This window comes from Empidonax traillii, unplaced genomic scaffold (assembly GCF_003031625.1).
Source record: "Empidonax traillii isolate 1590-97213 ecotype Southwest subspecies unplaced genomic scaffold, ASM303162v1 scaffold102:size1114253, whole genome shotgun sequence".
Lineage (NCBI taxonomy): Eukaryota > Metazoa > Chordata > Aves > Passeriformes > Tyrannidae > Empidonax > Empidonax traillii.
In genome coordinates this window covers 956,159-976,566 of record NW_020955295.1, presented here as the reverse complement: position 1 = coordinate 976,566, position 20,408 = coordinate 956,159, and the positions used below count along the sequence as shown (strand labels likewise).

General features: G+C 42.3%; 1 protein-coding gene across 6 annotated transcripts in view; it reads right to left on the bottom strand.

The window, feature by feature from the left end:
• Window positions 1-8,721: 8,721 nt before the first annotated feature.
• AFF2 (AF4/FMR2 family member 2) overlaps window positions 8,722-20,408 on the bottom strand; it is a 329,690-nt gene continuing 318,003 nt past the window's right edge. For all 6 annotated transcript variants that reach the window (XM_027882169.1, XM_027882168.1, XM_027882172.1 and 3 more), the window contains one exon: window positions 8,722-18,045. In XM_027882169.1, the coding sequence (XP_027737970.1) occupies window positions 17,924-18,045 (122 nt within the window). In that variant the 3' untranslated portion in view covers window positions 8,722-17,923. The remainder of the gene's footprint in view (window positions 18,046-20,408) is intronic.

The following is a 20,408-nucleotide window of genomic DNA, read 5'->3' as shown; positions in this document are numbered from 1 at the left end:
TTCAAAAGATGTTCAGCCCAGTTTTGGGGCCAAGTAGTACGTCTTGGTTATTTGTTCTTCTGGACAGGCCATGTCACCATTAGTCATACTTCAGAATGATGGTTTACTTTCATTATTCACTGACTGCACTGCTTCTGATTCAGCGCTCTCCAACTCAGCAAGATTTTCCTGTGCTAATTCATCTGAATCATTTCTAGATGAGTTTATATCAAAGGACACATTCTCAATGTTAATAAAGTGCAGAGGTTTTGAAACAGCTTGTAACTCTGCTTCTTTAAAAATGTGCTTTTTAGGGATGTTTATGCTATGTGTGTGAGCACAGTATGTGTCAGTAGGGGTCTTAACATGATTGATAGCCCTTTCCCTTTTAATTTACGTTCCATTTGGGACATCTAACACACACTCACTGGGTGACCAGAGCTGGGCCAATGTGGCTCCAGACTGAACACTGAGTCTACTGCAGCAAAACCAGCAGCCCCAGCGTGGTTTAGGATGTGGTTCCCACTCACAAGACATTAAACCTGACCACCTGATAGTGTTGTCTTACTTGATCACTTACTTCAAATGAGGATAACTGAGATTCCTGGAAGGGCTCAATACCGTGGATTTTTTGGTAGGGCTTAAGTGATTTGTGTGCACTGCTGTGGGCCCATCTCCTCCCATGTTAGCTTATTGGGAACAGACACTTTATATGGAACACGTCTGGATCTATGTACCTACCACTCAGGGCAGGGGTTTTTTTTTTCTTTTTCACTAGTTTCATTTCTGAATGAGTTTTCATTCACTGGAAGGCTTCTCAGTTTGGTTGCAATTTCTGAGCTCCCCTCACAAACATGAGTCTATCAGGTTTCATGTACTCTCACATTCCTGTGTTGTCAGCCCGCCCAGAGCAGCAGTGAATTGCAAAAGGAAAAAAAAATATCAGAGTTAGTTAAGCAGAAATGTAATCACCCACATCATCTGGTGTGTCCTACTTCACTGAAGACATCTCAGAACCTAAGGAAACAGAACAAAGGACACACTATAACTCAGGTTTTCTGAGTGCCCTGGGAAGAACCTAGAGAAGCTATCCCAAAATTGGAATTTTGGGAGTCAGAGTGAAGAGAAGGAAAATTTTGATAATTGAGAAAAAAAAAAATTCTTTCTAACTAGAACAGCAGTTGCTCAAGTGTTTGCATAAAAGAGAAACTGTATTCTTTTAAAATTTCCCAACTAACGTTAATTACCAAGAGTATGTTCAGCATGTGACATGTCATGTGTAGGCCCCAAAGACCCTTAGGATTGCTACAACATTAACTTAACTCAAATAAAACTCACATCCCTTGACTTTCTGTAGAGTAAATGAAAAGAAATAGGGTGTTACATTTAGTCAATATTAGTTATTTATAGACTCCAGACTGTACTCAGATTGCTTTGTGGTCTGTTACCTTAAAAACAAAAAAGCCAAGCTGAAGTATCAGATTGGTCAGGGTGAACCAGATTCTCTGAATCTGCCAAGTTTCCTCTCTTGGTAATCAATGGAAGGACTTATGTATCCAGTCAGTAAATGTGGGATGTTTTTTTCTGAATACTTGGACAGGTTTTGTCTTGAATTTGGAGGTACCTGTTGATTTCAGGTTCCTGGAGGCTCACGTGTGGTGTGAGGGTGGGAGGTCTCCTCAGCCTGATCAGCTCCCTGTTTCAAAGAGAGAAATCAAGGACCTCCAGCTTTCCCTGTCACCGCCCAGCCTTAAGGACTTGGCATTTTCCTTTGGCAACACTTGAAACCATGCCAATTTCCCCTTGTCCTTCCATCCTTCCTCTTCCACCTCATAACACTTTTTTGGGTTCTCTGATTCCCATTTGGCATGGCTGACATTTGAGCCTCAGGATTACTGATTGTTCTTGTTGCTGCTCAGATCAAGCTCTCCAAACCAGAACAAAGCTCTGGGCTCTCGGCCAATTTGCTCACAGGTTTATCATATGCTGACATTGTTTCTCTATAAATAGGTCTACCTTTACTGACATTATTGATTCAACTGCCTCTCTTCTCACTAATACTCTTTTTAATGTATCCAACCCACCTTCGTATTTCACCTAATGAAAGGCTGAAGTCAGAGGAGTAGAGGTCGAAGAGGTTAAACTGCAACCATAAAGGTCCTAGGCTTTAAAGTCAGTCTTTGCTATGTGAGATCCACAAGCTTGTCAGTGGAGCGAATCTGCAAGTCAAACCAGAAAACATAAGCCATGAAGTCAATTTCACATTTTATCACTAATAATTTGAAATAAGGTCATTTTGCAAACGGCTTCATATGATCCATTTATGGGTTAACAGTGATAACACAGAGCCCACTCTGCTCATCTCAGACTGTATGATTTTGGTAACAAGGAGCAAATTATCCCTCAGAGATAGGAACACGTCCCACGTGATGTTTGTCTTGGAGCTAATCCAAACGAACAGACCAAAGATGTAGTTGTCTTGCTTGTAAATTAAACTCAGCTTTAATAGATAATTTATGCATTTTCTATATATAGGGTCTTTCTCTGACTGACTTACTGGGCAGCTTCTGTACACAGCACAGCTCTCCAGCTGCAGTTGGGAGCTGGAGAAGCCCACGCTGCAGGGCGGTGGTGAAGGTGCCGAGGGACAGGAGTCAGGTCTGTACTTCACTGTGAAGAGAAGGAGAAATGCAGAATGAGATCAGGGTGGGTGAAAGTCCACTGACACACGACTAAGAGACATTCAAGATGAGCTCCACTGGCCCTCAGCAGCACGGGTGTGGTGGGAGAGCGCATCCCAAGGGACAGTGTCACCCTGGGGAGGTGCCTGGGTGCTCAGTGTCTCCACAGCACAGCTGTCTCCTGCCCTCACAGTGCATTTGGGCCAGGCTGGCAGAGCAAAACCTCTCCTTTGTGTCCTAGTTTATCCGGTGACGTTTGGGCTGCTGGGCTCAGCCCTGGCACCGCCGGGCTGGGATCCTGCGTTCTGCTGGCATCACCTTGGAGCTGCCTTTGGCCAAATGTCCTCAATGGGGCAGAAGAGTGAATTAAACATCCAGGTCTGGCAAGGGAAGCTGCCAAGGTTGGCAGAGGAATAGGCCATTAAATCTTACACTGACACTGAACAGCATCCCCCTCCCCAAATAAATAATAGGAGAGAAGAAAATGTTTCTCATTGTTGAAAGTTTAGACTACCTCTGACTTCAGATGTGTTGCCATTAACCTGGGATTTAATCAGGGATTTTCATTTGCTCTTTGTTCTGAACTATAATGAGCCCTTTAACAGTGTAAATAAAAAGATCTAAAGATTCAATAAACTATAATGTCACAAACGGCAATCAGCTACATTGTGAGGCCTCGGTGTTAAAAAGCATCTCACAGCTGGAAACAAATGCTTCTGTATAACATTGTAAATAACCTCTAAGCCCATACTAATTAAACTGAAGCTTCGCTTCTCCTGGGCATTGAATATATGAACCAATTAAGAAAATATAATTTCTTTTCTGAGAGACCTGTGCTGTACCTCTTGAAAAAAAAAAAAAAAAAAAAAGAGCAGTGGGAGATACAGAAAGAGCCAGTGACAGAGAAAGAAAGGGTAAGGAGAGGGGGAAAAGAAAAGAAGAAGAGAGTTTCACAGGAGGGACCACACTGATGTGCTGGGGTTACAATAATGAGACATTTCTGCTTTAAGCAAATTTTGCACCTGTAACCTGCAGAAATATAGCCATAGCACTTGAAAAATTACTTCAGTGCTGCACAGTGCCATGAAAATTTATCTTTGAGATGATTTTATTGCATGGTTACCCTAGGCAATTAAATCAATAAATCTTAACTGTCAGAAAGGTTGGCCCGCTGCCAGGAATAAATGAAATGCGCGGAATCAGTAAATAAAAGGTTTCTGACAACTCATTCTAGGAATTATTTAGCAGTTGGGCCTTTTGTTGGTGGTGGTGTTGGTGTTGCTTTTGTCTCCAGCATTTATTGACATTCTCCATGAGAAATGATTATGCTAACAGAAACAACGTAACACGGGGATGTAGATGGATGGGACAGAAGAGTCAGGCTCTTCAGGGTAATAAATTACCCTCCTGGAATCACACACGAACAGCAACTTTGGGGGGCTGGTAGTACTGGCGGAGGCAATTAGAGAGCTGGGGTCTGAGCCATGGGCTGGCAACACACCAGCAGCCCCAGTGCCAGGCACTGGGAGCTTTGTGTGCTGGCCCACGGTGCTTCATTATTAACATAGATGTGCTTTTTTTCACTGATTGATTCAGAGATGATTGAGATTGAAATGCCTCCTGGAGACACAGAGGTGACATTTCCGTTGGTCTGGAGTCCAGTGTTCACCACAGGAGATGCCAGTTTTGACAGTGATTGTAGTTCCGCCCGTGTAAACCCTGAGTGGTCAATGCAGCTGCATTGTTTCTCATGCTGGTGTTACAATACTCAAGGCCCGAGCCTGATTTCACTTACCCTGGGATTTGACATGCTAAGTTAGTGTGAAATAACCTGGATTTAGGCTCAGGCTCTGTCTCTCTCCCAAAGATATTGGGGTGAGATCAGGTGACCCGATTAATAAACTGATAGATTTTTAGTCATTGCCATCATGTGTGTTAATGTTCTGGATACCAAGAGACCACCAACTTCACCTGGGAAGTCCTGGTTCAAGCTTGCCTTTACTGGCTGAACAAGCTATTCCTTCAGCAGGGCAGCAGATGCTGGGATAAAACCAGGGACAGCCCTGGCCACGGGGGATCTGCAAATCCCCCGTGCCACTGGTGGTGAGAACAGACAAAGAGGCCTCTCCTGCCTAGAACAGAACTAATTTGATGGTTTGCAAGGCCAGTCCCTCATCACCATCACACTGGGGTAGTCTGGAGGATCTGGGTTTGCCCTTGAACCAACACCAGCTCGGTGGAGCCTAGAAGGGATTTATTTGACTAGTGTGGAAAAGAGCCTGCTGCCAAAATGTCTCTGTCCAGTCTCTGGACACCCAAGAGACCTTCAGTCATAGGAGCCCTTAGGGAGAAACTCATCTCTCTGCTTGGGGTTGGCAGAGGCTCATCTCTGGTCCAAGCCAGAGGCATCATGTCATCTTGGCTGGGGAACATTTCATATTGAAGTATTTCCTCCAAGGTACTCTCTGATTCCTCAGTGCCATGTCAGAGTTTCCCAGCCATATTGCTCCTCTGACATGTCCTGTCCCAGTCATGTTTTTGCAGGCTCTGTGAAAAAAAAAAAAATACCCCAGCAAATTTGCTGCCTCCCCCTGCGGCTCTGTGGAGCCAGGCAGGACCACACTTGGGAACAGCAGCACTGGAGGTGGCTGGGCCACAGGGAATGCCCTGGACACCCATCTGGAAGGGGCTTCTCCTGGCTAATCAGCTCCCAGACCATAGAGGGCATTAGAGATCTGAGTGCAGCACTTAACTGAATAAGTTGCATCTGCTTCCAGGTACAGATAAAGCCAATGGAATTTCACAAGGCTGATTGGCAAGCAGCTTCTCATTGCAGATAATTCCCTGCCAGCATATCCTGAACACACAGGTGATTGCTCTTAAATTGATGGCTCGAAGCACAATAACAGCCTTTTTATTTAGTTCCTGCTTGATAGGCAGCGAATGTAGAGTTGCCAAAAAAAAAAAAAAAAAAAAAAAAAAAAAAAAAAAAAAAAAAAAAAAAAAAAAAAAAAAAAAAAAAAAAAAGAAAAGAAAAAAAAGAAAGAAAGAAAAAAAATAGAAAAAGAAAAAAGAGCTGCAGAATTTGCTCTCTGCTACACCTCTCTGAGGATGAAATGACTTGCAATGGAGAGTTAAACAAGGCTCCTGATGCTGACCAAAGTCTGGGATCATCACTAAGAGGTGCTTGGTGTGTGCTGAGTTTTTCAGCAGCCCCTGCTGCAGGTGGGAATTGCCCTTCAAATGCAGCACTCACTCGGGGGCTTCATTTCCCCGGCAGATTAGAGCTGGCATGCTGAAAGAGAGCAGCTGGCACTGAGGTTTCACCAGGGGTGGCAGGGCAGAGGGAGCTGGCAGCATGACTCAGCTCTCTTAGAAAGTAGAAAAAGGAGCATTTCTAATGTGGCTTCATCACCTCCAGCCACACACATTTCTCACAGAACCCCCCTGCCAAAAGGATGAACTTTATCTGCCTGGAGCTGGCTGAGAAAAGGGGAGTAAATGGTGGTGGTACTGGTGGCTGTTCTTACTTTTTTTTCTCAAAATGTAAAGTCTTGCACTAATCTTCATGCAATCCTACAAACAGCAGCAGCCACGTTTCTAGGCAGCCGTAAATCATGGCTGAGCCTGGCAAAAAAGGGCAAGGTTTTCAAGGGCAGTGGACAACCTCACATGGAAGGGAACAAGAGCTGAGAAAACTCCAAGGTTGGTTTAACAGAAAAATGACAAGTAACTTCAGGAAAACTGATCCTAATGCTATTGCCCATCTTTGCCAAATATTTCTGACCTAGGAAGGCCAATGTCACATAGTATTTTTTTTTAACTCATCCCTCATGTGCTCATAAGTGAACAGGTTCTCAAAAGAGAGAATGTCTCTTTCTGAAGGCCAATCTACCTACATACCTAAACGATCAACAGGGACTCTTGCGTAGCTCATATCACCATGAATTGCTGTTTAACATCAGATTCACATGTGGTTTGTGTGCTGAACACATTCACATTAGATATAATAAAGTCCTTCCAACTGCATGGACACAGTATGGAGAGAAAAGATCCCCTTATTCACACATGCCTTTCCAGTAAAGATATCTAAAATCACTTTGAAATGCAGATGGTAAATGAAATTCCTCTCTATCATATGGAGCTGACACTGAATTGCTTTCCTTCTGGACCATGTGTGTAGGAGAGGCTGGGGAGTCTCAGTCTTTTAGGCTTTGCTTCCTCCTCCTTAGCTCTATGGACCTTGGGAAGCTCCAGCCAGACTTTTCATATATAAATAAGGCTTCACAAGCTCTTCGTCTTTCGTGCTGGCAATGAAACATCCTGTGGTCTGGAGCAGCTTGTCATGGGCCAAATTCATTCTTGAGGGAGTTGTGCAGTTAAATCATCTTAATTGGCTGCCAAACTGAAGTGCTTCCATCTCTCACTTGAGCCTTACATATCTCTTACCAACATCCACTGCCTCAGCCTCAACCAGGGAGGGAGGGAAGATGTCTCCTTGGCTGGGGAATAGGGCCACAGTACCTTGCCTGAGGTTGTTGTGAAATTGTGTAGGAAAATGAGCATCCAAAAGCCCATCTCCTATTACCCCTGACTGCCGTACTTGGAGGAGACACTCCTCCCTCTCCCACTCCTCCCCTCTACTCAGCAGGGTGGTGTTTTTTGCTACTGTGGGAATACCATGTACTGGCTGTAGAAATAATTATCCCCCTCTTTTTTTCCAGAGCTTTTTTTTTTTTTCCCCCTGAATTCAGAAGTCACACTAACAGTGCTGCATAGCACAGGTTTATGTGGAGCCATTCATCATTCATAGCTGGGATCACAGAACACTTCACAGCCGATTACAAGGTTACGCATGCAGGGAATGACATGAGCTGCCAGTCTGAGTCAAGCTTAAAGCTGGTTTTCGGGCAAACCCAGAGGATGCAAAGGACTCAGGGAGTGAATGACACACACAGCATCAGACCTGCCATTCCTCCCACTGACCCAAAAGACATCTCTCTCTGATGTTTGCTGGCTCTTTGAACACAAAATGGGCACCTGCGACACCATTCCAGATTTCCTTCTGAAGTGACTTATGTCTAGGAAGGACTGGGGCGCTAGCACCTGCTTTCCAGGTAATCATCCACACAAGTGAGATGGTGAACACTGCAAAAGCTGTAGCCTGGTCAGACCAGAGAGCTTTACCCTGCTCATGTGGTCAGAGTGGTGCAGAAACTGAAGATATCAGCTAATGGCCCTTTGATCCGAGCAGGACGTTCCAATAGACAGTGAGGCTCAAATCCAGACTAACACCTATTGGTATGGCTCTCCAGGCATCCTTCTGTGACACCATTTGTGTCCTGGCCCACCACCCCCCTCCCTGCCACTGGCAGGGCTAAGCTGCCTCCCTGCAGCACCTCCAGCACACGCAACTCTCCAGGCTGGGATAAAAAAATGTTTTAAGCAGGGCTGTAAGTGTGAGGGGCCACAGAGCAAAACACAGCGATGGCTCCTTCATCCTGGAGACAGTGGCCCGAGATGGACTCTGTGCCGGGAGCGCTGTGGTTCGTCTCTCCCCGGCGGGCACCTTGACCTGGGCTGCTCCGAGCCGAGCGCTCAACCGTGCAGGCACATCACACGCTGCTGCTGCTGCTCAAGCCTCTCCTGAGAGCTCCTTACATCTCTTTCGAGCTGGTATTCCTGGCACTGCCTCTCAAGAGCTGTTTCTGCAGGGATGATACAAAACCTGGCGTTTCCAGTTCGGTCCCGCTGGGGACAGGCGCACCCAGGTTGGTTTTGGGACAGACGGGATTTCGGCTGCTGCCTCGCAGCTGAGGCCCCCCCAGGGATGGGGAAAGCACAGTATTGATCCCGTTACCTCACGGCTGGTATCAGCACTGCATTATTTTCTAACATCAAGTCATTTTTAAGTCGCCGCAATGACACAAACACATTGATTAAAAATTAAAACCCGTGACAGCTCTCCCACAAACAGTACTTACTGTACCATACTTATTGTATCCTGGGAGGAGAATGAGAAAATAGCAGAAGACAGAATAATTTATAGTGATAAAATGGGTTACATTTTCATAAAAATTTTATTTTACTTTTTTTTTTTTTTTAAATAATTCAATGCACTGGCAGTATAATTAATCCCTCTATGAGAGACACGAATGTACCAGTTCAACCAATATTATTTATACAGAGACATTGTGTTTAAAAACAACAAAAGTACATTTAAAATGTTTGTACATAAAGTATTACTGTTATTTTTTTTTTCTGAAGAAGGAACAAATGTAAACAAAATGCATAATTGTGCAACACGTTGGAAATACAAAGCAAAACAGGCAAGATACAATTTTATACATATAAAGCAAAAGAAATCAAACTTTTATAACTATACAACATTTCAGTAATTGCTTGACATTTTAACAGTTACCTTGGTCTGTACAAAACATCTTAACTTATACTTAAAACTTTACAAGAGTAACATGCTTGTTCAGAACAAAGACACCTTGTGGAATTGCAATGATTATTGATATGATACCTGCACACATGAGAAAAAAAAAAAGGCTACTTCAATAGTAAATAAAAAGTAAGAACATAAGAACATAAGGTAAAAGGCCATTTAGTAAACCATAATCTAATTCCAATAGCTAATTAAGTTGCACTGCAATGCAGAAATTAAATCTGACTTTTGCTGGAAGACCATAAGGTCATAATGTTGCTCTATTTCCAGGAACCAGAAGAAAGCATATATAAATTTTCCTGATATTTTGGTTAATTATACATGCGCCCACATACACACACACACACACAAAAGAAAAAAGAAATGAAAAAAACTCCTATTTGCCACAACAGCCAGAAATGGTGGGTAAGAGAACACACACACGACTACTCCCAACATGGCAGGGTTAAAAAACCAGGACAGCTAGAAAAAGCAAACACCCACTGAGTTTGCCAGGATTACTTCTCCTGAACCTTAGTTGTATTTTGCTTTTTTTTTTTTTTTTTTTCTCAGAAGACAGGAAGCAACTTGAACTGAACTGAGCCATTTAAAAAATTCTGGGAGTGCTACAGCCAAAGACAAAACACAAACTGAAGGAGAGCTCAAAACCAGAGCAAAACATCACCAGATCTTTGACTTATTTTAATATTCTGGGATGATATGTCCTAGAACTTTTGAATGTGGTTTTTAAAAAAAAAAAACACAGCATTTAAGATTCAGTAGAAGATATGCAATCCAGAGATGTCAAAAATACAGACAGAAATAAATTATGCAATATTTTATGGAAATACAAGGACTGTCAGCTTGGATAAAATGTACATAATTTTTAAGTGTCCTCAAATGATACATATGGCTAAAATTAAACCCCTGATTGCAGCAACCTAACATATTCAGTGCCTGATCCTGCAACCTGTGTGCTGAGCACTCATTCACTCAGTTACTTCTGTGGACTTCAGTGGGGCAACCTGCTGATCAGGATGCTCAGGGGAAGAACAGCAGAATTGGTCCTAGATAATTATTTGCCATGACTTTTAAATGTACAAAACCCATTTGGCTTAGAAAAACCACTTCAGCCTGCTGCAGTGTCTTTGAACTAAAGTAACAGATTCCATCTCTAGCCTGAGAGCATTTATGATGTTTGAATTTATTTGCCATTTTTCTATGCAAGCTAATGCTGATGCCAGTAAATATTTAAACTGGGAGGTAATGAAATTGCAACATGCCTTTTAGTTAAAACCAAAACACATGCAAGCCTAGATGGCAGGCAGAAATCACCCTCCAATTCTTTTAGCAGGGATTACCTGGTGCTGAATCAGAATAGTTCAATATACACTGAGCTTCAGTGTGCATCTATAAAGCTGCATTAGGGGGTGCAGCACAGTATGAAAAGGCAGAGGACCAGTTTTTCAGCTGGTGTAAATCAGCACCGACATCTACGGAGCTACTTAGAGGCACATCAGCTGAAGCTTCAGCCCACAGTCATCAGAAACGTGCAGCCATCATTCAGTCTGTATGTAAAACTCCGTGGTGGAAGTGCAGAGTGAAGTGTAATCGACATCAGATAAAAAGCTGCTCTGTTAGTCTGGTTTCTGATAACGCTTTTCCAGACCGTGTGGTCTAAAGCAGTTTTATGATGTGCTGTACACTGCATAGCTTTGCAAAGCACAGTATTTCCTTACAGGCAAGGATTATGGTACATTAATCATTTCATTGGCATGATCAGTAAAAAGGTATGATGATAAAAGCTTTGGGAGTTTATCTGCATGGAGATATATTGGCAAAAATTAGTCTGGGGTTAGAGGGTTTGCTCCTCGGTGTGTCTTTATTGGATTAAGTTCACTGAAATCAGTTCTCCTCACTTTACACCAGCTGAGGAACTTTATCTCTGTTATAAATAAAATTTTTGTGTTGCTTCATTCCTAAATTCAAGGGTAAATGCCTCCTGCCAGTGGGTCAAAGCTTCTCCGTGTCCATAACTCCGTGTTACTCGTCACTGAAGTCAATGGTTGTTCCCTGAGCAAGGGCTGAGCCAACATATGGTCTGGTCGAAGTGCAAGTCTGCTTGCAGTTACTCCAGCACTAGTCCCGAGACCTTGAACTACTTTCAGTGAGGTGAGTGCTCAAGCAGAACAAAAATAGGTGTAATTCCAATGAATTAATTGGGTTAATGCAACTCAAGTTCTGGTCTAATGAACTTAGCTCCAGTAATGTTCTGCCATTTTTGTTAACCAGCTTCTCCTTTGATAAACAGTACTCAGCAAGCTCCGTAAGACCTGCATTATTGCCACAATAGCAGAATTTGGTGCCATGAATTTCACCATCTGAGCCAAGTTATTTTGCATTTGCTTAACTCGCAGTTTGGTCTATTGTAGTCACTCTTGTCCAATAAAACAACGAAATTCACTTCAAAATCTGATCTTCCTTTTAATTCAGAGAAGCAACATAGTGAGTGGAAATTAGGGCTATCCATACTTGATGGGTCTTTCAAAGGTATTACAACAGGGTGACACTCACACAACTGTGAGTAAACTTATATCCAGCACAGAGAGCTTACGGGACGTGCATAGAGAGCAACTCACTTAAAACCAAAAAAGAAAGCAAGTCTCAGGCAGCTGCATTGTCCACTCATGTGACTTGTATGACTGGCATCAGCAGGGTTTAGGTGAGGCCAGTAAGCATGAGTGGTCCTGTGGACACTACAATTTAAACTGCAATTCTGCATACAGAGGATATTGCCTGAGTTCTGTGCTGTCACTGCGAGCACAGCTTCTGTCAACTCGTTTGGAATTTCCAGATGCAGTGCAAGTACAAGTGAGTGCCCAAAGCCCAGTCCCATCTGCAGCTGCAAAGGACCATGACCTGAAAGCAATGCAGATCCACATCTCTGCTGTACCCAGGTGGTGGGGCTGGGGCCCCTCAGTCCTGCTGGGCACAGCACTGGTCTCCCAGTACAGCGGACGGGGCTATGTGGATTCACACCACAGAGACCTGTGGCAGTCCAGCACCCAGTGTAGGCTCAGGGGGCTCTGTGTGGCTCCACAGCTTGTGATGGGCAACATCAGGTCACGTGTGGCTACTTGAGGTGGCTCCTGAGCCCCTGGGCTTTGTCTCTGCTGGAGTTGTAAAAATAATGGTTAAACTGTATGGTGAGTTCAGGGCAGGGACAAGAATTAGCTCTCTATAATGTGTGGTGGCACTCTGAGGGGGATTAAGAATTGGATGGGATGGTGCCATACTCTGGTTTTATTTTGGTACCATACCATGGTATAGGTGTTTTTCTGCAGGACATATCAAGAGTAATGAATCCCCTTTCCCAAGAAGCACACACAGATTAAATTCAATATGCCAGACCCCACAAACTTGCCCATTTTTTTAAACCACTCTTGATATCTTTAATTGCCTGATATGATCACAGTGCCAATGAGCTGCCTGACATGTTGCTACATACCCTGTGGTCCTGGGAACTGCTTATCATCATAGCATTTCTATTACAGAGCCCCCTAATGAGGCCAGGTTTGAGTCTCATCTGACACGAGTTTTATGAAGTAACTCATCTGCACCTGAATTTGCTCTCATGTCTGTAGAGCCACATCATTCCCCTGGGTGTACAGATCTATCCTGACTTCAGCAGCTACCACCAGGGGTTTAAACTGGTGTGAGATGATCAGAATCACTGATCTTGGAAGACAAAACGTCTCTGAAACAAAGTTACTTAGGTAAAGCCACCAAGTCCATCAGAAAGGCAGGTCTGATAAGAATACCGGGGACAGGAGGACTGCTCTCTGACTCAGGTAGGAACATTCTGCATTCAGTGGGAGGTTTCAGTAATGAAGGAGAGCCCAACAGCTTTTAGCCTATACCTGTAGGCTAAATATCAAGTGATATAACTAAAATATACGACTATATCTAGTGAGATACATATATATATACACATACATGTGTGTGTGTTTGTATATATATCTATATATCATTAGAGAATGCCTATATGCATTGGTGAGTGCTCTGGTTATATCATGGAAGTCCAGGACGAATTGAGCCTTCCCAACATTAAGAAGACTTGTTTTATTTGTATTTATAAAGTAGTGTGTAAAATAAAGCTGGAAGATGTCATAAGGACAGGGAACTGGTTTCTCATCTTCATCCCCTTTGCCTCACTCCCAGTGCCCTCATGTGAGGTCAGGGAGATGCTGCGAGAGCGAAAGGCCCTTTGCAATGACCTCTCATTGGTGCAGCCTGCCTAGAGATGGGACACTTCACTTCAGAACAACAAAGTAATTGTCTTTGGTGACTTGTGAAATATTTTGTCTTTCTTAAAACTTCAAGACGCTGGTCTACGGCAAATAAGTTAACCTGAAAAACAGTATGTTGACAGCATGTTCAGCTTGGACACTGACCACAGCAACCACAGGACCAAGATGACAAAGTGTTGCTACTTTCTGCCACAACTTCATTGCCTGCAAGAGACAGCAGGTGCAAACAGGAGTATCAACATACTACAGAGGAACACTTGAATAATGCCATTACCATCAGCAGTGGTACGAGTGTTTTCTTTTTACAGCTATCATATATTTCTTCCTGTGCTATGAATTAATGAACAAGGGCTTTTTGTTGCAAATCCACACTCACACTCACACACACACTCACACACATGCTTGCTTCAATGCTATGTGTAGTGGATTTCCTCCTGAACTCAAAGAGAAGAATTATGTTAATACTTAAGTCAGAATTCTTACCAGCCCCATTTTTGCTATCTGTTAAGTTGCCCTCACAAAACTAATGACTGGATTTAGACAGCATTAAATGCTGATAAAAATATATGAAAACTTTTCTTCCAAAGTACCCAAAAAATCAGTGAATCTAAACTGTTACAATAGAAGAACATAATAAAACCTGTGAAATAAAAGAGGCATGAAAATTAAGGTCCAGATTCAATTCTCAGATTTTGTTTCTTTAGGAGGAATGAAGATCTCCATTGTTATTTTTTTAAAAAAGTCCACATGACTATCAACAGATCTGTCCCTATCTTTCAAAGGAGATCATTTATAAATGAGACAATATATTCACAGAGAGAGGATATCAATAATTAAAAGTCCAAAACATGTAGGAAAAAGTGAAGTGAAGCTGTTAGAAGCACGCTGTGAAAGTCGCCACCAACACTATCCGCAAAAAGGCTTCCCTTCCAATCCCTGCTCTGGAGCACCCAAAACACATCACATGGCTGGAGATACTGCACTTGGAGCAGGATATTCTGCCTGCACATTGTCAAATACTTCACTTAGGAGCTGCTGCAGCCCTTGACACGGAGGTTAAGTGCTATGCAAATGCCTGGCCTGAGCACTTAGCACTCTGCTGCCCTTGGATCTCGCACCGGTGGAGCTCCCCAAATGCCTGAGTTTAGCCCTTTACTGGCCTGCTCCCCTCACTGCTGAACTATCAGTATTGCTGCAAACCTCCTCCAGCATGGGTCACAAACGGCAGTCAGTTCTGGCAATTTTTTTACGAAGCTTGGTGTCCTTAAGTCCCAGCTGCAGAAATCAGGAGATTACATCACTGTCCCAGTTTATCACTATTAAAAACAAATGTGTGTTTTCCAGCCCTTGTTGTGTTTGGAGAATGCCTGAAAATGTGTCGTGAAATCAGTCTCAAAGCTCAGTATCCAGAAGGCAATACAAGAACCAAGGAGTTTATTAAAAAAAAATAAAAAAATCCCAACCCCCAAAAAACAACACAATTTTAAGCCAATCTTGTAATTTTTGGTGCTTGGTTCATGAGTTTGAGAGCCTGAATTGGGCAGTGTTAAGTGCAGACATAGCAAATGCCCAAGCACAGACATGCTGCTTCCCCGCAGACTGAAACAAACAAACAATCTCATTTGATTAACTCTGCTGGAAGTAATATTTTAAGGGGTAAAAATGATTCCACAAAGATGACATGTTGGCAATTGAAATGAGATGAATATAGTGCCTGTAAAAGTGCAATAATCCTTAATAACTAACCCAAAAGAAGCATCATCCCCAGGGATAAGACGGTAATTCACTCTCCATATTTAATTTGTTTCTAAGCCGCTTTTGAAACAAGACTGCTAAATAGTAAGTTGGCTTGTGATCCTAGACTTGACTGCTGGACTTACTATAATCATGCCATTGATTCAGCATACATTTCAACCTAAGTCACAGGATACAGAATCAGGTGGGCTAATTCCTTAAGCTGTTTAAGCAAAAGATTGTGAGCAAGGGGTAAATTTAGAGATAGGAGCCTGTTTACCACAAGCAACAGGAGAAAGATAATACATTGTCTTCACTGAGTGACTGCAACTAACTCTGAACAGTCCTGTGTCTGAAGACTGTCTTCAAGGCATCCCTTGTAAATGCGTGGGAGTCTAGAATTTCAGTCTACATTAAATGAACAAGTGACAACAATGCACTTACTTAGACTGAACAGTTACTTGCAAAAAGAACGGAAAGCTCTGGCTTATGACAAAACCAGCCCGACACTACTCCATCTCAACTACCCAATCTGAAAAAAAAAAAAAAATATTTCAAGTGTTTTGTTTTCTTCTTCTTTAAAAAAAAAAAAAAAGAAAAACAACAACAAACCAACTACCACCTTTCATCTACAGTTCTGAATAGTTCTCACTGTCGTGGTTTTATTCATTAGCTACTGGGGCCAGAATCAGCATGACAAATGCTGTCAGATTCAGGTTTCAGCCGTGTTACTGAAACCCTCAGAGAACAGATAAGGGTGTATCGACCACTTCAGGAACAGGAATGTGCAGATAATACAGGATGTGCGTGTTCTGCAAATGTCCTTTGCAGAAAACCCTAAACTGGATGATTTCTCTAATGATGCACGTTGGCTGTGTTTACCATACAGCCTCGTGGAGCAAAATGGTAGGAATTATTGATTTTTAAGAAAAGGTAGTACTACAGGGAGCTAATATACAACAGCTACAGAAATGTTTGTCTTAAATGTGCATTGGGCAGAGTCCTTAAACTGCTCTTATTGCAAATATCCAAGGCCTGCTCTAAAAATCCTAACAGTCTGAACCTTTTAAATGCAAATTTGTCCTATTTATCTGGTCACAACCCAGTGAGTAGAATCCAATAACTCACCAGATTAAAGGATATACAGGTTTATATAGCAGAAGGTAATTGCAATTAACTAATATCTGGATGGCATTTAATACACATATTGTATTATTTCAATGAGATGAGACAGAATAATATTTACATTGCTATGAGCATTTTCTGTTTATAGAAATGGAATTTACAGTTCAGTAAGGTATGCAGGTGTTATATCAAGAATGAGATGAGACCATTTAAAGTCTTGTGAATTATTGATATAAATTCATTTTGTTTTGTTTCATGCACCAGCGCTTCTTGCAGTGGCACCAGAAGAGCAGTGCAGTTTATAACAGGGAAAAAAAAATAAGAGGAAAGAGCAAATGTGAAATGGTGCAATTTATTCACAATTGCTTTGAAATTCTATCTGAATTGTCTCATTATTATTCACGCATTAGAGGAATGGTCCAAAACATGACAGCATGGGTAAACAGATGCAGAGCTTGGAAAATAGGTAATCTGACTGAAGTATTCATGGCCATTATTAAACAAATGTTATATTGCTTTTGGGTAAATCTGGTGATTTTATTTAATTTGACATTGTTTTCAAGATAGCAAGATAATACTGTTCGTTTCTAATGCTCTGAAATGAACAAAACAGGTGAAAATTGATGCCACATGGAATTATAATGTTTTAACAGTAGCTGGTTAGTTAAACTTCTAGATAGTTTCATGAAGACTCTGCATACACTTATTAATGGACTTTTACATACAATATCAATGCTTAGAGTGCAGCAGTCCTGTTAAAATCTGCTTTCAGTGAGTCACTATGCAAGGAGAGATTGTTCTATGAGGAAAAATCTTGGATGAGTATTTGTTTGAGACTAAACAGTAAAACAGAAAGAAAATTCACAGATTTAGTATAGGAATGGTAGATAAGACTAAGAAAGCTACTATTTTGAAACTGCCTAAAAACTGCAATAAATTCTGCTGCCTACTGAAATTATTAAGCCAACAATAAACAGGAAGAATGGAATATCAAAACCTCATTGCATAGTGTGTCGTCATTCTTTAATGAGGCATTCCTTCAACCTTTTACCTCTTAACACCTTTGGTGATCTTACATTGTGTAGCTGTAAGATATTTAATGTTCTCTTTTAGAGATTAAACCTATAGGAAGTATGAAATCTTAGGAATGTACTGAGTCAGGTAATGATGCCAGAATTAAGCGTCGAAAAGCTCGGTCCAGGTTCAGAAGATGATTTTGAATGAATAGCTATAACTTCTACTAATTTATTTCAGAAGGGACTTCTCATATATACCCTCAAATATTTAAGACGCTTTGTACTATTTCTCAGGAATCCATATCTTCTCAAAGTGCTTTTTTTTTTGTTTTCACTTGAAGGCAGCATGGACTTAAAACAATACTGCAGGGAATGTACCGTTCCATAAAGCACATAAGGATGGCAGGATCCAGGAGACACAAGGCATAGAAAATTGTCGAAAATGATTAGATGGTACAACACATACTGCTCTCGAGTCATAAGTTTCTTTTATGGTGACTTCTACTTCCAATAGATAGGATATTAAAAAAGGCAATAAAAATGAAGTTACATGAATAAACTTCCAAAAATGAGTGGAGTTCCACCAGTGATCGTCTCTGCGCTGGTAGAGGTAGAAGAATGGGGATGTTATGGAGAGGGCAGCAGTCACTACAACAAATGAGCCTCAATGCGGAGCCAGTGGAGTCCCTGGCGAACGTAACGAACCAGATTGGTCATACTGCTGTGTTGTGTTAAGGGTCCCATCACTGAGTCCAGGTCTACAAAGAACTCTGCAATACACAAGAAACAGAGGCAGTTGTTTCAGGCAATGGCACAGAAATACAGGTATTAATTACCATGATTTCCCAATCAGTGCAATTAGTGAGTTCTCAAGGCAGTTGTCCACATGAGCACAACTGTCAGCATGAAAGAATTTAAACCGCAACAGTGTACTTTAAAAGACCAAATTAGATTATCCACGCTGGAAGTCTACCACAACATTGTATGAGTGGTTGCCAGTGGTCTTCCTTTAACTCCAGTGATCTACACCATCAGTTTTCTCAGATTAGGTTTGCTGACTTCATAATTTAAATAGCTGGCAATGAAATCTAGCATTTCCTTTTCCATGCTGTACCCTCTCCCAGGCATGAGGGGCTGGTCTGGATCCTGCAGAAGACCTTGCTTGCTCTTTTCTCCACACTCCAGTTTCTGTTACTGCCATTGCAGAAGTTTTGTCCCTCTGCTCATTCTGCTGCAGTTGCAGGCCCCAGAAGATGTGTGTGGGGTGGGAGGGGAGAAGGAGAGGAGAGAGGGAATGCAGCAGGGAAATAGCATCTAGGAGACAGGAACCTCTAAGGGGGCAGAATCCCAATCCTGGGATTCTGTCTTGGGAAGGGTTAACAGGAGGTCACCAAACAAGAGAGCCACAGTTAGGAAGCAACACACCAGTTTACTTTAGGCCATGTGTAAGATGTTCTCTGGGTGAAAGACTAATCCTGTTAGGGCCAACAGACCTTTCCTAATTGCTGTCAATGGAGAACTGAATTGTGTCCTCTATTCTCCCACAGCTTGTCCTTCTGCTCGCTGGGGCACAGGCATTCCCACACATACAGCACTTACACTATATATAGGCAAGTGGGAGCCCGCTCTCAGTTAAAGCCTCTCAGAGCTCAGATAACAACCAGCAATCACAATAACAGTGGCTGAGCCCTTACATTCTCACCCTGTCTAAAATCCAGTGCCCGGCACTCAGCCAGCCAGCGCTGTATTGGCTGCACTTCAGGAGAGCAGATGCCGGGTACAAAATCATTATCAGTACTTTCTTCAGCGAGTAAGTGCTGCTTTGAGGTCTTCTATCCAAGTATTGACAGCCTGACCCTGGTCAGCTTGGGAGCTACAGCAGTATCAGAGCACAAAGTGATTTGGCTGCAGGCAAGCATAATGAGAGCTCAGGGCTAGCACCAGAGCTGTTCAGATGCTGCAGCCAGCAGCTGCTTTTAATCTTCCTTCCTCTGTCTTTTATTCCCCTCCTCTAGTGTAAAAATCAATACATTTAGAAGTGAAATAACGCACTATCTTGCTTGCATTCTCGAGATCTTATTTTAAAGGGCTCAGGTAAATAATTTTAAAGATAAATTTTAAACACTGAAAATTCATCTTAAAGCCTAATTTCAGTTTAACATTTTTTGAAAAAGCTACATGCACTGAAGACACTTATTAAATTTATGCGTAAGAGAACAGGTCTTGCTCACTACAGAGCTGATAGTTTTCCACTGCAGACAAAAAGCACTGCTGTCTTTGGAAGCTTAAAAAAATGTTCTTGTAAAGTCAGCTGAGAGTTTGATGTTATAGATGGTGAACACCAGCTAGGTGATCCAACACAAGCCAGCCCATGGGCTTTGGGAATTCTGCAGTTTAGTCTGGCCTGATACAGATGCAGATTTATGACAAACTCCATCTATTCTCCCGCACATTCTCAACCCCACTGACCAGGGAAAATTCCACCAAAAGTACATGGCAGTATGTTCTTGCTTTCCTTTTCAAACCAGATCAGCTTGGCGGGTCACAGTTCTGCTGTTCTCCTCTTGCTAGGCATTTTTATTTTAATGGCACATCTTTTGTCAGGCTGACAAAGAAAGGCTTCTGTCTGCTGCTCTGAGCCAGCTGGACAGGAGTCAAGTCCAAACTGGGAGCGTGCAGGCATACTCAGAGGAGCACAAAACCTACGTTGACAGCCATGGGCAAGGGGAGGCTGCACAGCTCCTACAGTGTGGAAGAAATCTCTTGTGACTGCATGGGCATGACCTAAGAAACATTTATGACAGCAGTAAGACCTAGAGGTAAAAGGCTGTTAGGCCATGGTTTTATACCCATCTCTATTAGCTCTCATCAGGGACATATTCTTAGGCAAGACACACCCCGTGATTCAGAAGACAACAGAAACAATGAGAGCTGACCACAAAAAAAACCACAAAAATGACTGGATCTGTGGTTTTGGTGGTTTCTTTTTTGATGTGTGGGGTTTTTTAAAAGGAATTTAATTTTCATCCTAATGATGGTTTCTTTGTGGGTTTGTGTTTGCTTTTGAGACCATTCTTATTTCAAGGCGGGGGGGTGGGATGGGAACCTCATTCTTTAAAATGAACTGACTGCC